This window comes from Labeo rohita, unplaced genomic scaffold (assembly GCF_022985175.1).
Source record: "Labeo rohita strain BAU-BD-2019 unplaced genomic scaffold, IGBB_LRoh.1.0 scaffold_78, whole genome shotgun sequence".
Lineage (NCBI taxonomy): Eukaryota > Metazoa > Chordata > Actinopteri > Cypriniformes > Cyprinidae > Labeo > Labeo rohita.
The window spans coordinates 459566-480913 of NW_026129722.1; the positions used below are offsets into that span (position 1 = coordinate 459566).

Genomic DNA, 21348 nt, shown 5'->3' on the forward strand with positions numbered 1-21348 from the left:
TATCTTGAACTGTAAAAGCTATTAAATAGCCTATATTCAACCAACACAAACTTGTTATTGCTCTAGTTTTGTTACTCTGAATTTAGTCTGAATCATTTAGGACTAAGCTCTATTTTTGGAATAGGAAATGACTGAGCTGGCTTGTCTAAAACAAGAAAGTAGTCTTTGCATATGGTCAATTGTGTTTTGTTGGGGGTCCCCCAGTAAAAAAATTGCGTTCTAATGGGTAAAATACACGTTTTTCATAAGATTTCCCTGGGAAAATTTGAATTTCAGGGGATAAATATCACATTATTGGGGGTCGCTTAAACCCGCCGACATGAAAAACAACCTGCAGCAACTGTGTTAAAACAGCCCAAATACGCGGGAAAACCGAGGACTTGGCAACACCGGTGAATATGAATTTTGTGCACGTGCACGTGACATCAAATTCAGGTTTAAGTTTTAATAATTTTTATTCATTATTAAAAGTCATGAAAAGTAAACAACTTGAAATTTTGCCTTAGTATCGCTAATGTGATCGTGCGTCAAAATTACTACTTATGGGATAAATATATCTGCTTTGTCATCATAAATTAAAAACGCTGCTTTTCTTTAAGTCAAAACTTTATAAATTGGGGTGCATCAATTAAAGAAACATTGCAGAATGTGGATTTGTTTTTTCAGTTAGGTTTGTATACATTTTGTGCAGTAAAACTTGCTAAAAATACTAGTTATGTGGTTTCAGTAATGTCTACAGTGAATAACCAAATATAAGGAAGCCTCAAGTATGATTTTTAAACATGTAAAGTCATGTACACTACTGCTGAAAAATTTGGGATCATTAAGAAGTTTGTTTAAAAAAATTAATACTTTTATCCAGTATGGATGCATTAAATTGATTAAAAGTGACAGTAAAGGCATTTTAATGTTACAAAGACATTTCTATTTTAAATAAATGCTGTTCTTTCAATCTTTCTATTAATCAAAGAGTTTTGACAAATAAAATCTCAGTTTCCACAAAAATATTAGGCCACACAACGGTTTTCAACATGGATGATAATCAATCAAAAGCAAATCAAAAGCAAATCAGCATATTAGAATGATTTCTGAAAGATCATGTGACACTGAAGACTGAAGTAAAGATGCTGAAAATTCAGCTTTGATCACAGAAATAAATTAATTTTAACAGATATTCACATAGAAAACAGCTGTTTTAAATTGAAGTAATATTTCACAATTTTACTGTATTTTTGATCAAATAAATGCAGCATTGCTGAGCAGAAGAGACTCAAACTTTTAACATTTGCCACAAAAACTACGGCATTTTTATAATGTATATACACTAGTTATTCCAAGCTCTAAAATATTTTATCAGGTATTTTTTTTTATTTTGATCGTTGCTTGACTTGATGGGGTTAAAAAAAAAAATGACAGAACAGATGTTTACATAACTGATCAGTTTAATGTGGGTTAAAACTCTGTAAACAAGTTCATCTGGCCACATACAGACACACACACACACACACGTCAGTACAGTACAGGAGATTCACACGCTTCAAGCATCCCTCACTAGCCTCATTTAACTGTATTACATCTAATTAAGGCAAAATGCAGAAATGCTAATCAGGCACATGACAGGACGGCCTGTGTGTTCAGGGGTCCAGCAGCACTTGGATGTAGTTTTTGGGGACGATGCCACGTTTCCCACCGGATTCTCCAAGGAACCACTCAGCATCCATGTCCTCCAAATCACACACCACGTCTCCTGCCTGCACACACACACACACACACACACACATTTTACAAATGTTGTTGACCTTTCTGTACTTACTGTAAATCAGTTTATATATATCTCTCTCACAGACCTTCAGACAGAGCTCATCCTCACTCTCAGGAGTGAAATCATAAAGTGCTCGTCCTCGAGTCCTCACACCAGCAGGGGGCGCTGGAGAGAAAGAGACGGTCTGTTAGTCAATACATTTATCATAACCACATACAGACTAGAGATGCATGATACATCTATAAACATATTAACCATAACTACATAAAAAGGTTTGTCAAAACCTTCAGGTTGGCTTGAAAAAGCCTAGCCTGAAAGTTTAACACAGTTATGAAAGCTTGAAGTTTGAAAATGAAGGTAGACAGATTAGATGATTAACATGTTGCTAGCATGATAACATGTTAGCATGTTTTTAGCATGACTAACACGTTGCTAACATGATTAGCATGTTGTTAGCATGTATTTAACATGATGCTAATCATGGTTCTAGCATGTTGCTAGCATATTTATGACATGATTAACACTTTAACATGATTAACATGTTGCAAATATAATTACCATACTGTTAGCATGATTAACATGTATTTAACATGTTGCTAGTCTGTTTCTAGCACGATTAGCCTGTTGCTAACATGATTAGCACGTAGTATGTTGTAATCATGTTTTAGCAAAATTAGCATGTATCTAATAATTAGCATGAAGTTAGCATGTTGTTAATGTGTTTATAGCATTATTAGCAAGTCACTAGCCTGTTGCTAACATGATCAGCAAATTACTATCATGATTCTAGTATGATTAGAATGTTACTAACATGATGTTTGCATGATTGACAAGTTACTAACATGTTGTTAGCATGATTAGCACATTACTAGCATTATTCCAAAATGATAAACATGTTACTAGTGTGTTTTAACATGATTAGCATGTTGTTACCATGATTAACATGTATTTAACATGTAATATTTAACATGTTGTAATCATGTTTCTAACAAGATTAACATGTTTCTAATATAATTTACATGACGTTAGCATGTTTTTAATGTGTTACTAGCATGATTAGCAAAGGTACTACCATGTTGCTAACATGATAAACAAGTTGCTACCATGATTGGCATGTTACTAGCATGTTGTTAACATGATTAACAAGTTACTAGCATGTAGCTGGCATGTTGCTAACTTGATTAACATGTTACTGGCATGATGTTACCATAATTAACAAGTTACTATCATGATTAACATTTTACTAGCATATTGCTAACATGATTAACAAGTTACTAACATGTTGTTAGCATAATAAACAAGTTACTAGCATGATTAACATGTTTCTAGCATGATTAGCAAGTTACTGGCATGTTGTTAGCATGATTGACAGGTTAGTAGCATAATTCTAACATAATAAGCATGTTACTAGCATGTTGCTAGCATGATTAACAAGTTACTTGCATGTTGTTAGCATGATTAGCAAGTTACTAGCATGATTCTAGCTTGATCAGCGTGTTACTAGCATGTGGCTAGCATGATTAACAAGTTACCAGCAAGTTGTCAACATGATTGACAAGTTACTAGCATGTTACTAGCATGTTTCTAGCATAATTAACAAGTTACTGGCATGTTGTTATTATGGTTAGCAAGTTACTAGCATGATTCTACCATGATTAGCATGTTACTAGCATGATTCTACCATGATTAGCATGTTGCTAGCATAATTGACAGGTTACTAACATGTTGCTAGCATGTTTCTAGCATAATTAACAAGTTACTGGCATGTTGTTACCATGGTTAGCAAGTTACTAGCATGATTCTAACATGATTAGCATGTTACTAGAATGATTAGCAAGCTACTAGCATGATTCTAACATGATTAGCATGTTGCTAGCATAACTAACAAGTTACTAGCATGTTGCTAACATGTTTCTAGCACAATTAACAAGTTACTAACATGTTGCTAGCATGTTTCTAGCATAATTAACAAGTTACTGGCATGTTGTTACCATGGTTAGCAAGTTACTAGCATGATTCTAACATGATTAGCATGTTACTAGAATGATTAGCAAGCTACTAGCATGATTCTAACATGATTAGCATGTTGCTAGCATAACTAACAAGTTACTAACATGTTGTTAGCATGTTTCTAACTTAAGTTACTTGCATGTTGTTAACATGATTAGCAAGTTACTAGCATGATCAGCATGTTACTAGCACATGGCTAGCATGATTAACATGTTACTAGCAAGTTGTTAGCATGACTGACAGGTTAGTAGCATGTTGCTAGCATGTTGCTAGCATGTTTCTAGCACAATTAACAAGTTACTGGCATGTTGTTACCATGGTTAGCAAGTTACTAGCATGATTCTACCATGATTAGCATGTTGCTAGCATGTTGTTAGCATGATTAACAAATTACTAGCATGATTCTACCATGATTAGCAAGTCACCTGCAGGGGGCGCTGGAAGGAAAGAGACGGTCTGTCAGTCAATATTTATCATAAACACATACAGACTAGAGATGCATGATGTATCTATAAGCGTATTAATCATAATGAGCTGTTTTAATGATCATATAGGTCTGATTAAGCAGATAATGGTCAGGTTTCAAAACTACTCATTCTCTGCTGAACATGTCAGATTATTTAAATCAGTATTAAAAATACAGAGTAGACTGACATTATTAGCTATAACATAAAAATAATGACCAGCTTTCAACATTGGCCAGGTTCAGTCACGCTCACTGCTGATTGGTCCGTGGTTAATGAATATTCAGAGGGAGACTGTTCTATTTACCAGGAGATTTCCTTGGTGACGTTTCAGTTTCCTCTATATCTTGGATGAAATTGAGAGGGAAGATTCCGGTCCGTCCGTTCAGGATCCCACGCCCCCACTCCTCATTTACATATTCCGTTAGAGTGATGACATCACCTTCACTAAACGACAGCTCCCCCTCCTCCCCCTCAAATGCAAAACGGGCTTCGACGCACCTGGACAGAGAAACACAGGAGCTGATTGTTATGAATTATGTGAGTTTCACTGGCATCGGTTGTGACATTTGTGACTCACATTATTTTTAATCACCAATGAATTTTCATGACTTATATTATAATAAAGTATAGAATATAAAATAAAATATTGTATTATATATGATTTCTTATCATGTTTCACCTGTTTTGTGTGTTTTGCTGGATCTGCTGCTCAGAGGGCTCGTCCTCAACCAAAAGCTCACTGACGGTCACATCTTGACCTTTGACCTCTCCTGACACGCAGAGGTCGTGGAGTGTGTTCGACGGTGTTTGTGGAACGTCTGTGTCATCCAGGACAATCAGGTGCTCTTCTTCCTGAAGCAGGAAATAATGTTTCATGACATAAAACACAGTTTACATCATTTGCATAATTTGCAAGTGTGTGTGTGTTTGTACACTGACATGCAAAGATGTTTCCTCAGATGGTTTCTCTTGCTCTTTGTTGATATTTTCCAGCTCTGCATCTCTTTGAGAGGTTTTGCTCTGGTGCACAAACACAATCAGCATTACATTAACTATAAAACCAGCTGTTGCTTACTGTTAGACAGTTTTGTTTTATTTATGGACCTCGTAGGATTACTCATTTTTCAAATACATTTAAAGGGACAGTTCACTCATAAATGAACGTCCTCTTTCACACAAAGATATAACATATAAGCTGTTTTTTTTTTTTAAGTACTATTGTAGTATTTATTAATATATTTGGAATTTTAATTGTATATTTTTGTTTTGATTTTAATGTATGTTTAAGTAATTTAGTTATTTTGTAACAAAATTGTTTTTATTTTATATATTACAATAAATTTGTATTATTATTTTAATATTATTATAGTATTTCTGTTCTAATTGTAGTCACTTTAGTACTTTAAGTTGTCAAGGCAATTTCTTTTTAGGTTTTGTGTAAAATTATTAATATTTTATTTTATTTCATTGTTTATGTTATTTTATTCATTTAGTATTTTAGTTTTAGTGTTATTAATTTTAGTACTTCAACTTTTTTTAGTTGCCAAGGCAACATTTCAAAATTGTCAAAAGTTGTTAAGTTCAGGTTTTATATAATATTTATATTTTATTCAGTTTTATTGTTTTTTAAAATATTTTATTTCATTTAGTTTTATTTCAGTTTCAGTAATTTTAGTACTACAACTTATTTCATTTGCCAAGGCTAAGTTTTTTAAGATTAAGTTGTAATATTTATATTTGATTTATATTTGAGTTTAATCATTTTTTATTATGTGCTTTTGTCATATTTATTTTTTTTAATTATTATTTTTATTTATATATACATTTTTTGTATTTATATTATTAGATTTCTTTATTGTAGTTTCATTCTGATTTGATTAGTTTAATTTGCCTAGGCAATAGTCTAAATTTCCTTTACATTTTTTAAAGTTTAAATATAAATATTTAGCTTTAATTTTAATTTTTTTATTTTATTTTTACTATTATATATTTTTTTAATTGTAGTTTAATTTTAGTTTGATTAGTTTAATTTGCCTAGGTAACATTCTAAATTTCCTTTACATGTTTTAAAGTTTAAATATAAATATTTATAGTTTATTTAGTTTTATTATTTATTTTACTCTATTTCTTTTTATTTAGTTTATATTTCAGTTTCAGTCATTTTAGTACTACAACTTATTTTAGTTGCCAAGGCAAGATTTCTGTTTTTTTTTTTTTTGTTTTTGTTTTTTAAGTATAAGTTGTAATATTTATATTTATTATTTCATTGTTTACTTTATTTCATTTTATTTAATTTAAGCTTTTTTTGTTATGTGCTTTTATTGTGTCTATTATTTTTTATATTATTTTTATTTAGCTTTAATATATATTTTTTATTTATATATATATATATATATATATATATGTATTTAATTTTTTTTGTTGTTGTTGTTTTAGTTTGAATTTTTTTTTTTTTTTTGACATTTTTAGTATGCATTTTTTCAGAAGTCATAAAGAACTATAATGACAAAATCTTATCCCTTAAATAACACACAAGACATTTTCCCAGAGTTCCTCCAAACACTCACAGAATAACGTTTGTAAAGTGGATGTCCTGGTTGGGGTCGGGGTGGAAGGGGCGGGCCTTTCTTTGGCACCCTGGTGCTTGGCAGCTGATTGGTCGCAGCAGGAGAGGAAGAGGAGGAGGAGCTTGGAGGTTTGGTCACTTTGGCTGGAGGAGGTCGGAGTGGGAGAAGTCTGCCGCTGCTGGATCTGAGACACGAACAGAGAGAATGACAGATGGGAAAAAACAAACCAGACAGCTGACTTTGGAGGAAAAACGCTGCAGTACCTCGGAGGGAGAGAAGGAATGGAAGCGTCAGCAGCTCTGGAAACATCCTCCATGACCTGAACAAACACACATGATCATCATCAACATTAAACACTCACACTAAGTATGGAAACGTCCTCATATAGGTGGATCATAAGCAGGTATAACTCACCTGTGGGGTGGACAGTGTCTTTCTGAGCACAGGTGGAGGCGGACGGGAGAGTTTAGGGACTGATGGACCTGGATATAAACAGACACTCATTAAACAAAGCTGTGCAAAGTTAAGTTTTGACTGAGACAATTAGAAGCAATTAAGGCTGCATTAATCAAAATAAAACTGAAATTATGATATGAGTTTCTCTGATTCTTAAATCACAAATGCTGATTTATTTAAATACATACATGCTCTGCATGTTTCAGTGAATATTCGGTATTGTGTTCAACACGCATTTGAAAACGCAACATGCACCAAACACCTTTAACTCGTAATGAGAAATGTGTGAAAAACAGAGCCATGAATAATATTGTAATTCTACATGTGTACTATAAAATTAAACTATAAGTATTTTGAAATACTCTACACGCAATATTTATGATTTTATCCAATATTTTTAGTAATGATCATATTAATGATCATTAATTAAAAAATAAAATTAAAGCTTGATAATTAGTTTTTAAAAATAAAGAAATTAACAGAGCCATAAATAATATTGTAATTCTACATTTGTACTATAAAATTAAACTATAATTATTATATTTTTAAATACTCTAGACAAAATATTTAATATGAAAGTGATGAATATATGATAGTGATGAAAGCCAAAATATTAAATGTTGTGGATGAATATTTACTGATTAATACACTATTTTGTAGAGGGAGATCAAAACTGCAATTTTCACCTTAGATTCAGAGTCAAGTTACAGGGGGTAAAAATGACTTCAAAAAGATGGCAGCGTCGTTATCTTATTTTTACACAGAGATTGGTAGCTCTGTTAGTGAAATCTGTTGACTTTAGTAATCTTTGTTGCATTGTGTGTCAATGGTGACCATTTAAAAAGGGGGAACAGCACTTTTCACATTTTTCTCCAAGAAATATTAAAGATATCTTAATGCCCTTTTAGATGTTGAGTCTTCACAATCTTTTCTTTTGGCATCTTTATTTTTAATCCCATATGAGATTCAGCTTCAGAGATATTGGAATTTCAATATGGCTCCAAGAGTAAATAGTTCAAATCTACACATTTTCAGTGGTCAAAAACCAAATGTGGGTCAGTTTGAAAAAATATGACACTTATTTTAAAAAGAAATGTCTGAAGAACAAATAACGTTAAAACTAGAGATGCATCTCAATTCTTTCTGTCAAGACAACTGCGTTGAACATACCTGTCTGAGTGCTATAAATATTCTTTTTTTCCAAAGTTTGCGTGCCTATAACTCAAAAAGTATTAAAGACATTGCAATATGATTTTAGATTCTTAGTTTCAACATTATTTGTTCTTCAGACATTCCTCTTTAAAAGAAAAAAAAATCATATTTTTTCAGATGGACCCACATTTGGTTTTTGACCACTGAAAATGTGTATATTTGAACGATCTACTCCTGGAGCCCTATTGAAATTCCAATATCTCTGAAGACGAATCTTATATGGGATTAAAAATAAAGATGCCAAAAGAAAAGATTGTGAAGACTCAACATCTAAAAGGGCATTAAGATATCTTTAATATTTCTTGAGTTACAGGCATGCAAACTTTGGAGAAAAATGTGAAAAGTGCTGTTTCCTCATTTGCGAATGGTCACCATTGACACACAAATGCAACAAAGATTGATAAAGTCAACAGATTTCACTAATAGAGCTACCAATCTCTGTGTAAAAATAAGATAACGACGCTGCCATCTTTCTGAAGTCATTTTTACCCCCTGTAACTTGACTCTTAATCTAAGGTGAAAATTGCCATTTTGACCTCCCTTTATAAAATAGTGGATTACTCAGTAAATATTCATCCATGATATTTAATATTTTGGCTTTCATCATTATACATGTCTATGTTTCTTTAGAAAAAATATTAGCAAAATCAAAAATTTGAGCCGGGGAAATTTCTGAAATGTTGATTTGACACAGAATGACCCAAATTTAATTTAAAGATGGATGTTCAAGGCTTATCATAATTGTCTATCTGTAGCTATGTATGTATGTATGTGTGTGTGTGTGTGTGTGTGTATGTGTAAGCCTGTGGAGTCTGAAAAAACCCAGTCCGCAACAGGTGTCCTTGGAACAGGGAGGAGGAATTCAGAGCGTCTCGTTATCTTGTTCTTGTGCAAACAAGCAAAGGAAACCTTACGCTTTGTTACTGCATTTTAAATTGCATTTATCATAATCCCAATTTTTATAAGAAAAATGTCAATAAGATTGTGCAAACAAGCAAAGCAAACCTTAAATTTTTAAACTGCATTTTAAATTTCATTTAAACCAATCACATTTTAAATTGCTTTCAATTTTTCCCCCCAAACTGTGCATCTCTACTAGCAAGAAAACTTGAAATCCACCAATATATCAGTCACTACTCACGTTTTCCATGGTTCCTGTTGGTTACCATCGCTGGTGGCATCTTCACTGGAATGTTTGTTGCTTGATCGTCTGAGTTCCTCCTCTCGGGTGGACTAAAGGCCACTGCAGCCATCTGCTGCCCAGACGGAGCGTTGTCAGGACGGGCGGCTGGTGAAGGTTTGGTGGATGGAGAAGATTTGGACTCTGATGGGCTCTGGAGTTTGTTCAGAAGAGGTCTGGGTGCTGGTACTGGTGGATTCAGGGGTTTAGCAGGGTTTTGCTCAATGGCAGGTTCTATAGTATCAAAAACCTCAAAGACAGATGGTTTTGGGGCAAGCTGGGGTTTGGATTTCAGAGTTCTAGGTCGCGGTTGTGGTCTTTTTAACGGTTCTGCTGGTTCAGGTGTTTTAACGGCGCATGGAGCATCACAAACACCTGTATTTTCCACTTTTTCTAAAGTGCTTGCATCACTTTGTTGACTTTCTCCATGATGGACATGCGTTTCATCCGAACCAAACACCTCCATCAGGTCTTGCAGGTATTTGCTGGAGATGTTCGACGGAGCGTCATCAAACCCGGCGAAAATATTCTCGCCCGCGTCATCCTTCAGACGCACCAGAGTCTGAACCTTCACCTCCCTTGTCATCGGCTGTTCTGAAACATCCTCGTTGGGTCGTAAGGCGATTCTGGAGCGCGGCCGAGGTCTGGGACGTACGCTCGGCTCCTCTTTCATCAGGTCTCCTGGGGAATCGAAGTTGATCTGGGTGGAAGTGGTGGAAGTGGTAGGAGTGATGGCAGCTGGAATGGTGTCTATGGGAGAGATGTCACCGAAGATCTCATCGAAGTCCGTCTGGACGCCACACTGCTCGTGCGAAGTGTCTCGAGGCTCAGCCCTGGCATTCAGGTCGAACCGGTCCAGTTCAGGTGTGCAGAGGAGAGGCAGCGAGGGCCGTGGAGGTTTTGGGGGCTTATGAGCTACAGAAAAATAATTAACAAAATACAAGTAAATAGGGTAAAAGTTTATACTTCACTAGTTAATTAATCACAGTACATTAGGACAGCTGTTTTGTATGTAAGTGGTGCTGAACTGGAGAAAAAAACTACCTTTAAAGATACTGTAATTAAAATACACACAAATAGATAAAGTGCAATAATTAAACTCATGGTAAATGATATGTGAACAAACCCCTCAGTAAATAAATTCAGAACAAAGAGTGGAATAAAACTCTACGTTTTGGTGTATGCAAGTGCTGGTGAAACAGAGAAAAAAACTATTTTTGAGAAAATGACTTTAAATATATGTGCTGTAATTAAAATTGCCGCAAATAGATGAAGTGCAATAATAAACTCAGGTGAATGATATGAACAAACCCCTCAGTAAAAGGCTTCAAAATATACAGAGGAATAAAACTGTAAGTTTAGGTGTTTGTAAGTGCTGCTGAAATGGAGAAACAAACTGTTTTTGAGGAAATGACCTTAAAGATATGTGTTGTCATTAAAATCTACGCAAATAGATAAAGTGCAATAATAAACTCAGGTGAATGACATATGAACAAACCCCTCTATAAAACCCTTAAGTAAAAAGCTTTAGAATACAGAGAGGAATAAAACTGTAAGTTTTGGTGTACATAAGTGCTGCTGAAATGGAGAAACAAACTCTTTTTGAGAAAATGACCTTAACTATATGTGTTGTCATTAAAATATATGTAAATACACATAGTGCCATAATAAACTCATAATGACATATGAACAAACCCTTCTATAAAAACTTTTAGAATTTAGTTAGGAACAATACTGTGAAATTTAGTGAATGTAAGTGCTGCTGAAATGGAGAAACAAACTCTTTTTGAGAAAATGACCTTAAAGATGTGTGTTATAATTAAAATCTATGCAAATAGATAAAGTGCAACAATAAACTCAGGTGAATGATGTGAACAAACCTCTCAGTAAAAAGCTTCAGAACATACAGAGGAATAAAACTGTAAGTTTTGGTGTTTGTAAGTGCTGCTAAAATGGAGAAACAAACTCTTTTTGAGGAAATGACCTTAAATATATGTGCTGTAATTAAAATCTATGCAAACAGATAAAGTGCAATAAACTCAGGTGAATGACATATGAACAAACCCCTCAGTGAAAAGCTTTAGAATATAGAGAGGAATAAAATTGTAAGTTTTGGTGTTTGTAAGTGCTGCTGAAGTGGAGACCAACACTCGGTGTGCTTTAAGAAATGGATTTTCTCCATGTTTTTATGAATAAAACGTTGTATAAATCAGTGTGAATGAAATAAGAACAAAACCTTCAGTAAAAACCTTCAGAATATAGAGAGGAATAAAACTGCTAAGTTTGGTGTTTGTAAGTGCTACTGAAATGGAGAAACAAACTTTTGAAATAATAAACTGTAAATGAAATCTACAGACGTCAATAAGTAAAGTGCAATAACAAAAACACTTAAATGTATTTTATGGATGTTTCCACTAGTTCCACTAGTCTAAGCAAAATCTTAAAATTGACCATTGCATGAAAAAACAATGGTTTTGGCTGTAGTGTTTTGACAAAAGAATTAATTTAAAAGCACATTTCTGTTATTTTTAGAATACCTTTAAAATTCACTCAAAATGACGCCTGATCTCGTGTCTTCATACCTGGACGAGCAGCAGAGGATTTTCGGCCGGAGGAGTCTGTGTCTGTCTGCGTGGCGATGGTGGAGGTAGAGTGATGAGAAGACGGAGACGAAGATGACGAAGGAGATGAGTGAAGATTCTGCTCACGGCTCTTTTCTCTGATCACCTGCTCGTAGGATGGAGGCGGGAGCTGGAGACGAGGAGCATGAACAAATCAATCAAATCAATCACAAATCAATCAAATAAATAATGGCTTCTACACATGTATCACTTCCTTAAGCTCCACCCACCTGCACTGTTGCAGAGGCTGCAGCCCATGTGGGCGGAGCTGGGGGCGGAGCTGGAGGAAACGCCCCAGAAGCCCCTGGGAACCACGTATTGGACACCAGCGGTTCGGCAGAGAGGATGGTGATTTCTGGACGCCTGCTACACGACAAAGTTTACAACTCAGTCTGATTCCCAGTTTAACCAAAAAAACTAGTTAATAGCTCTTTTAGAGCTTGACTTGAAAGCTGAATAATAACTACACATACCATCCACAAATAAACATGCTGTACGAGTCTTACTCCTAGCAGTGGTATTTTTAGTATCACTGAATTGTTGTTTTTATTAATATTTGAATTAGTTTTTTATATTAATTAGTATTTTTAGCAGTTTGTATAGTATTTTTATATTTTAAGTTAAAGTTTTAACAAAGAATACAGTACGTACAAAACAAACAGAAAATACAGTACGTACAAAAGATACAAACAATCTTTTAATAATAAACAAATTATGGATTAAAAGTTTGTTTTTGTCATTTTTGACTATATGTCTACAGAGTTTATTATAATACTTATAATATAATACTATAAAGTTTTTATTAATTTTTATTTCAGTTTTAGTTTTATTTGTTGTCTTGGCAACAAATTTAGTAACAAATTTTCACATTTTTTAATGGTTTTAGTTTTAATTAACGATAATAATCCTGTTTGTGAGAAAATATTTAAATCCAAAGCCATTTAATTAATTGTTATTATACAATCATGTAACAATAAAAGGTTATTTAAATTTATTTTAAAGGATAAACATATATTCCTATAACAACTTTAATAAATTACAAATGACAAAGCAGAATGTTATTATTTAACAACACTGCAAATAAAATATAAAACACTACACAAACACACTTTTTACAACATGAAACATCACTTCTAACAACGATTTGTCATTTGTTGATAAAAGTAACAGATTTATTGTTATTTATTAAATTTATGATTTTTTCATTCAGTTATTTGATGATCACATGATATATACATACAAATATATATATACATATCCACCATAAAATACAATTAGATTTTCTTTGAATCAACAAAATGAAAACAGACCAGCTCGATATAAATACTGTTATATATATATTGTGCTTTGCACAAACAAGAACAAGCAGTTGTGGCATCAATTCAAGCACAGCCACCTGTTTTTGTCCTTATTAATCACCTATATTTGTTTACAAGGAAGATGACAGTGTCATTAAATAGCTTGAGATCAAATATAAGATGTGGTTTTAAAAGAAAGATTCAAAATCAAGCAACATTTCACTTTGAAATTCACCTAAATAAACATAGAGATGAAGAAAACACAGTGTAAACAGGCGTGAACTGACCTGCGGTCTCGCTGATGTTCACTCTGAGCGCTTGTTCTCGTTGATGCTGTGCAGTTTCCAGCAAAAACACAAACACAAAAACCAAACTCACATGCAAACATCTGACAGCACGTACAAAACACACCGAATCACCAAAAACATGGTACGACATGCGAACTCACTGCGCTTGATGACGGCTCTGATGGAGGAAAGCGGCCCTTGGCTGGAAAAGCGAGAAAAACACAGAGACTCAATGTCTTTTTCCACCGATTCAGTGACTCAAAGCCAGTTTTCCTGACAGTTTTCCAGTGACATGACTGGAAATGCATTTCACAGTTACACAACACACACCACACCCAAACCCCCACAGACACGCACTTCTATCAAACACACGTGATGAATAAATCCACGCTCAGGAGCCAAGAAATGTGCCACTCATTTACTATGCTATAAAACAGAGGCAAAGCATGGCTCGTTATTCCTTTAAACACACACGTGATTTCAGTTTGACGAGACGTTTATATTACGCTCGGGAGGAAAAGCACTAATCATTTTTTCCTGCTGCAGTGTAACAGGTATTTCTAGTACTGAGCTAGAGGAACTACTGCGCTAGTGTTTTCTTATCGCATGTTTTGGTGGGAGGAATGCTGGGAAATGTTCAGACATGAATTGAAAGCTTCGCTACCAGGAGGCGAAGCACTGAGCACAAATAAACAGGGTTTTGACTTGTTCTTACAGTTCAGAAAATTTCAGTTTACCCACATCAAGAAAATCAAGATCCTTAAGGAAAAATATTCAGCACATTTTCCACCTAAATTGTTTGTGTGTGTGTTTTAGAAATTCTCTTTACTGGAAACAGGGTTACAATAGTTAACCAAAACCATTAAAAAAAATAATAATAATTGAAATATTAACTGAAATGACCTGAAAAATGAAATATTAACTGAACTAAAAGAACTTCCTTAACCTTATTTTATTTTAGCGAGTTTGCAAGGCAACATTTATAATTTTTATTCAGTTTAACAATGGACTAAAAATCACTAAAAAAAAAATAATAATAATAAAATAAGAGTAAACAAAAATAAAAGTAAATAAAACTATATGTAAAACAATAAAAACACTAAAACTGTAAAAATCTAGAAATCTAAAAAAAAAAAAAAAAAAAAAAAAAAAAAAAAAATCTAAAACTAAAATTAACTTGAAATCAGAAAATATATAAAAATAAAATCTAATTCAAAATATTAATAAAACTATATAAAATGTATGTATATTTTTCAGTGCTGTAATTAGAAGTTAAGGTGGAAATGTGCTAAACTGTCTAAATACATACATACATACTTCTAAATATAATAAATACTAAATACAATAAACAAAATAAAAATATATAAATATAGGAAAAAAAATACAAATAGGAAAAAAAAAAATTAAAATTTTTATGATCAATTTCAGTTTATTTTTCAGTGCTGCAATGAGAAATTAAGTGGGTGGAAATGTGCCAAATTGTCAAAATAAATACATCAATAAATACATACATACATACATACTTCTAAATACTATAAATACTAAATACAATAGATATTAAAAATAGGAAAAAAATACTTTAACATTTTTAGGAGCAATTTTTGTTTATTGTTTTTGTGCTGCAATAAGAAATGCAGTGGACAGAAATGTGCTAAATTGCCAAAAATAAATAAATAAATAAATAGTAAAAATATTTTTTTTTTAGAATTCATTTCTGTTTGTTTTCCAGTGATAAAATGTGAAGTGGGTGGAAATGTGCTGAAATGTCAGAATAAAAAATAAATAAATACAAGCAAATATACTTCTTAATAGTAATAAATAATGAAAGGATTAGGAAAAATAGGGAAAAAAAATACTTTAACATTTTTATGATCAATTTCTGTTCATCAGTTTCTAATAATTCTAATCTCTATTTTGTTAGGATTCATATCTGTTTGTTTTCCAGTGTTGTAATGTGAAGTAGGAGGAAATGTGCTGATTTGTCTAAATAAATAAATAAATACATACATACTTCTAAATACTATAAATACTAAATACTACTAAATAATAAATATATATATATGTTTTTTTTCCATTTTTATGATCAATTTCAGTTTATTTTTCAGTGCTGCAATGAGAAATTAAGTGGATAGAAATGTGCTAAATTGCAAAAAAAAAATTGTTTTTAGAATTTCATTTCTGTTTGTTTTCCACTGCTAAAATGTGAAGTGGGTGGAAATGTGCTGAAATTTCAAAACCTGTAAAAAGTTTCTAATAATTCTAATCTCTATTTTTTTATGGATTCATTTCTGTTTATTTTCCAGCACTGTGATGTGAAGTGGGTGGAAATGTGCTGAATTGCCTAAATAAATAAATGCATACATACTTCTAAATACTATAAATACTAAATACTACTAAATAATAAAAATAGGATTTTTTTGTTTTGTTTTCATTTTTATGACCAATTTCTGTTTATTTTTCAGTGTTGCAATAAGAAATTAAGTAGATGGAAATGAAAAAAAAATTCTAATCTCTACATTTTTTTAGGATTCATTTCTGTTTATTTTCCAGTGCTGTAATGTGAAGTGGGTGGAAATGTGCTGAATTGTCATAAATAAATAAATAAATAAATGCATACATACTTCTAAATACTGTAATTAGGAGTTAAAGGTGTGGAAACTTGCTCAATAAAAGCTTCTAAAAATGTTTTAAAAATACAAATAAAATAATTTCCTGATCCACTCGTCATATTTATCGGAACAAATCTTTTGCACTTACCTGGAGTGGCGTTGATCGGGTTTGTTTCTGTCTGAATGTTCTGCAAACACATACACACACACACCGCAGTCAGAACAGCTCATTAAATGACTTGGTTTGTGTAGACGTCACCCACAAATAACAGTGTTTAGCAGAGACAACAGCAGATTTAAGACATTATTCATGGGAGGCGAATGTTTCTCGACGGCTCTGATGACCCGGGACGGGCGAGAGAGATTTGCGCCAGTGCTGGTTAAATGAAGGGCAGCTGAAGCCTCATTAGTCTGTTCCTGACAGATCCCTTCACACTGACATGAACCAACACAGAAACTGTCACTGAGCTTTTGTCTAAGAAACTACAGCTGTAATTTACAACAAACCACAGACACACAAAAGCCCTGAAACAGAGCATATCATTACTATACTCTGTGCGTTTGGGGTCGTTTCTTGATCACATGATCTCAAGTCACATGACACAGTCAAAGCCGCAGATTTCTCCAATGCATGCGTTATATAAACATTAAACATTACTGCAAACGGCAGCTCTCTGTGTTTATTTACAACATTCAGGAGACGCTGTATTTCATTTTCTGAATACTGAGGGTTGGATTGCACCACATGCCTGTCACTTCACACACAGGTGAGAAATTCCCCTGAAGAAACAAAGACGAGCTACTGGAGCGAAACTGAAATTCACATTCGTTTACGCCAAAGATAAAGCAGAATCATATTTCACGTTATATAAAGAGGAAACAACAATCAATCTATGAAGAGCAAACTTCCTTCATTACACTGAGCGGACATATGCCTCTCTCTTTAAAAAAATAAAAATAAAACAAAACATTATCATAAATTATATAAATATATGGGTTAAAGATGTTAAAATGTGCACATCAAAAGAAAGTACAAAAGTGATTTTATGTTCATAGAAAGAACATTAAATGTAAGTAATGTAACTTTTAATGTTTCAAATGTTTTTGGAGAACAAATTTTGGTTGAAATAATGTTACACTGTTATTCAGTGTAACAATATTTATGTACAAATTTAAACAACATGATTATTCTGACTTGTACATATTAAAATATATAAAAGAATAAGTGAGTATATTACATTTTATTGTGTTTTAAATTAGTAAAAAAAATTCTAACTGACAAATTCTGTAAATTAGGGAGAAATATATAATATTTATATTATATATATATATTTTTTTATAAATATATATAATATATATATATATATATATATATATATATATATATATATATATATATATAAAAATGTTTCATTTTTATAATTATTATGCCATTTTATGATTTCATATTAATTCATTATTTTATAATTATTGTGTTGTTTACATATAATGATACTAGAAATGACCTAAAATATACATATAATATAATAAATTATACAGAGTATATAATATATCATAATATATATCAGAATTTTATATTATTAGCAACATTAAATTTCTAAATATTTTATAATTATGGCATTCTTATGAGTTCATATTAATTAATTATTTTATGATTATGTTTAAATATAATGAAACAAAGCTAAAAAAAGAAAAAAAAAGGATACATGACCGAAAACATAAATTTCTGTACATTTTAACCTACAATTTTGTTGTTGAACAATGGATTTAATATCAAAACATAATAAATTATATATATATATATATATATATATATATATTTTTTTTTTTTTTTTTTTAATACTATAAAATAAATTTACTAATCAGTTTATGATTATTAAGCTTTTTTATAGCTCATACCAGACCCCATGGAATATATACACTAAAAAAAAATTTGAGATACCACAGTATTTAACTTCAACTTTTTGATTATGTCGTTTATATGAGTTCATATTAATTCATTATTTTATGATTGTTGTGTTATGTAAATTTTGACCTAAAATTGTGTTGTTGAACAAGGGATATAATATAATAAAGCATATATCAGAATTTTATATTATAAGATAAATTTACTAATTTGTTTATGATTAAGCTGTTTTTATGAGCTCATAATACAAAATTAGCAAAATGAGCAAGATTAAACTTCTAATTATTTTATAATTATGGCGTTTTTATGAGTTCATATTAATTATTATTTTATTATATGCGGTTAAATATAATGAAACAAAACTAAAAAGAAATGGCACATGACTGAAAATATACATTTGTTAAACAATGGATTTAATATCAAAATATAATAAATGATTACCTTTTTTTAATAAGTTTTAAATTATTAAATTTTTTTAGAAGCTCATACCAGACCCTATGGAATATACACACACAAAAAATTGGATACCACAATATTTTACTTTTATAATTAATGGCGTTTTTATGAGTTTATTTCAATTCATTTTTGAAGGTGAACAAATGGTAAAAACTAAATATAACTAAAACACAATCATACGTGAGCTAAAATACACATTTACATACATTTAACCTACTTTTTTATGTTGTTGAATTAAGTTAATATCTATGTTCTGGCGTCTGCGTTGATTCTAAATGTTTTTGTTTGTTGTGTCCCACCTGAGCTCCGTCTCGCGCCGCCGGGATCGCGCAATCGCTCCTCTTCCTCCTCAGCTCGCGCCTCCGCCATACCGAGAAAAAGACGGTTTATTTACCGTCTACAACACCAAGACAACAGATCTGAACGGCATTCCTCTTTGGAAACGCTTAGGAAAGTCGCTCCGACTGCGATCGAACTTTTAATCCGGCGGATGCGGAGTTTCTCCTCGCGGATGAGCGTGATCTGGCGTCCGAGTTTGATGCTGTCACACGAATTAGTTTCTGTTTTCAGTCTAAACGACTGAAGAAACTCGGACTGGAGTGTCAGTATCTATTGTCGGGACGCACGAACGTCAACAGGAAGTTCTTCTGTCCATGTGAAAGAGAAGAGGGAGGCGCCAAACCGAACAATCGCTCCAACTCATCACATCACAAATGAGGATGAGGATGATGATGATGATGGTGCTGACAGTTTGTGTGGTTTTATGAGATGCAGAAAGCAGTTCTGCAACATTTCACGTTTCTTGTGGAAATGTGGTTATTATGTAACCTTTCTCAAAAGTCATAAAAACAAATACCAGTCAAGATCTACTCATTTTCCATATGTTAGAATAAAAGTAAACCGATGAAAACTCTAAAATAACACAAATGGAAGTCTGGGAATGATGTAGAAATAACACATGAGGTAAACGCAAACACGGAACGTTTCTGTAACTGCCATTTGGTGGCCGTTTGGTTATTTTAAAGAATGTTCTGGGAACGTTCTCTGTTGATTCCTTCTTGGTTCCAGAACGCTCGATGCTTGCATGGATGTTTTTGTAACATAGAACGTTCCCTAATGGTTATTTTCTCGGTTTTATTTGTATAATAAGACCTAATTAACATTTTTATGACGTCGAAAAGGAACGTGTTGTACATTTATAATGAGTTGACTAACGTTCCCAGAACATTGCAGAAATGTGTTTTTTGTTTGTTTGTTTGTTTGTTTTTTCTTCGTAGAAGTTCCTTAATGTTTATTTTTGGAGTTTATTTTTATATCTAAACTAAATTGACGTTCCCAGAACGTTGCAGGAATGTTATGTTGTGACAACTTAAAAAGAACCTTTATAGAACGCTTGCTAATGGTTATTTTTAGTTTATTTGTATAACTAAACCAACTAACGTTCAACATTGCAGTCATGCTTTTCTGACAACCTAAAGGGAACCTACAGTAAATAGAACGTTCTCTAATCGTTGCAGGGACGTTTTTATTATGACGAAAAGGGAACGTGTTGTACATTTGTAACCGGTTAACTAACGTTCCCAGAACATTGTAGAGATGTTTTTTTTTTAATAATTATTTATTTATTTATTTTATTTTTTATTTTTATTTTTTTTTTTTTTTTTTTTTTGATAAAAAAAAAAAAACGTTCCTTAATGGTTATTAAAATAGAACGTTCCTTAATGGTTATTTTTTAAATTTTAAATTGTATTACCTAGACTTAATTAACGTTCCCAGAGCGTTGCAGAACGTTTTGTGACAACTTAAGAACGCTCCCTAATGGTTATTTTTATTTTTTATTTTTATAACTAAACCAACTAACGTTCAACATTGCAGTGATGCTTTTGTGACAACTTAAAGGGAATCTACAGTAAACAGAACGTTCCCTAATGATTATGTTTTCCACTTTGTATAACCAGACCAGATTAACGTTTCCAGAACGTGTTTTTTGTTTTGTTTAGTTTTGACAACCAAAAGGAAACCGTATAGAACGTTCCCTAATGGTTATTTTTGGGTTTAATTTTTAGAACTAGACCAAATGCTCCTAGAACGTGCCAAACGTGTTTTTATGACCTCGAAAATAAAACATGTTCTGCATTTATAACCGGTTAACTAACGTTCTCATTTATTGTTTATTTATTCATTTATACATTTTTTTGTTTGTTTGTTTTTGACAACCAAAAGGGAACCTTCATAGAACGTTCCCTAATGGTTATTTTTGGCTTTAATGTTATAACTACGCCAAATTAACGTTCCCAGAACACAGGCCCGGTTCTACGGGGGTGCTTGAGGGTGCTAAGCACCCCCAAACAAAAGCAAAAGCACCCTCAGATAAAATTATTAATAGCGTATTAATTTTTAAATTAATGAACACGCAGACAGATGCACACACATACATAAATTCGCCAAATTAATACGTACACACAAGCTTATAAATACACAAGCTGAATTGTTAAAAGCGCACCTCGGGTCATGTGA

General features: G+C 32.4%; 1 protein-coding gene across 2 annotated transcripts; it reads right to left on the bottom strand.

Annotated features, from left to right (window-relative positions):
* Positions 1–1423: 1423 nt before the first annotated feature.
* On the bottom strand, positions 1424–19489 carry wu:fy63c09 (uncharacterized protein LOC797544 homolog). 2 transcript variants are annotated; one of them, XM_051104682.1, is made up of 15 exons: positions 19131–19489; positions 16618–16657; positions 14022–14062; positions 13861–13906; positions 12506–12638; positions 12237–12405; positions 9616–10569; positions 7221–7288; positions 7070–7125; positions 6807–6990; positions 5179–5259; positions 4919–5091; positions 4544–4737; positions 1848–1927; positions 1424–1751 (listed from the first exon to the last, which is right to left on the bottom strand). In XM_051104682.1, exons 1-15 carry the CDS (start codon positions 19198–19200, stop codon positions 1635–1637), a joined length of 2406 nt encoding a protein of 801 aa, XP_050960639.1. In that variant the 5' UTR covers positions 19201–19489; the 3' UTR covers positions 1424–1634. The 2 variants fall into 2 exon arrangements, with proteins under 2 accessions (XP_050960639.1, XP_050960638.1); XM_051104681.1 differs by having other exon boundaries at positions 12506–12641.
* Positions 19490–21348: the final 1859 nt, after the last annotated feature.

Coding starts and splice junctions, on each gene's coding strand:
- wu:fy63c09 (XM_051104681.1), bottom strand. CDS start 19,200: ATGGCGGAGGCGCGAGCTGAGGAGGAAGAGGAGCGATTGCGCGATCCC. Junction 6,991..7,069: donor ATTCCTTCTCTCCCTCCGAG/GTACTGCAGCGT, acceptor TTCGTGTCTCAG/ATCCAGCAGCGGCAGACTTC. Junction 5,092..5,178: donor CTGAGGAAACATCTTTGCAT/GTCAGTGTACAA, acceptor TTCCTGCTTCAG/GAAGAAGAGCACCTGATTGT.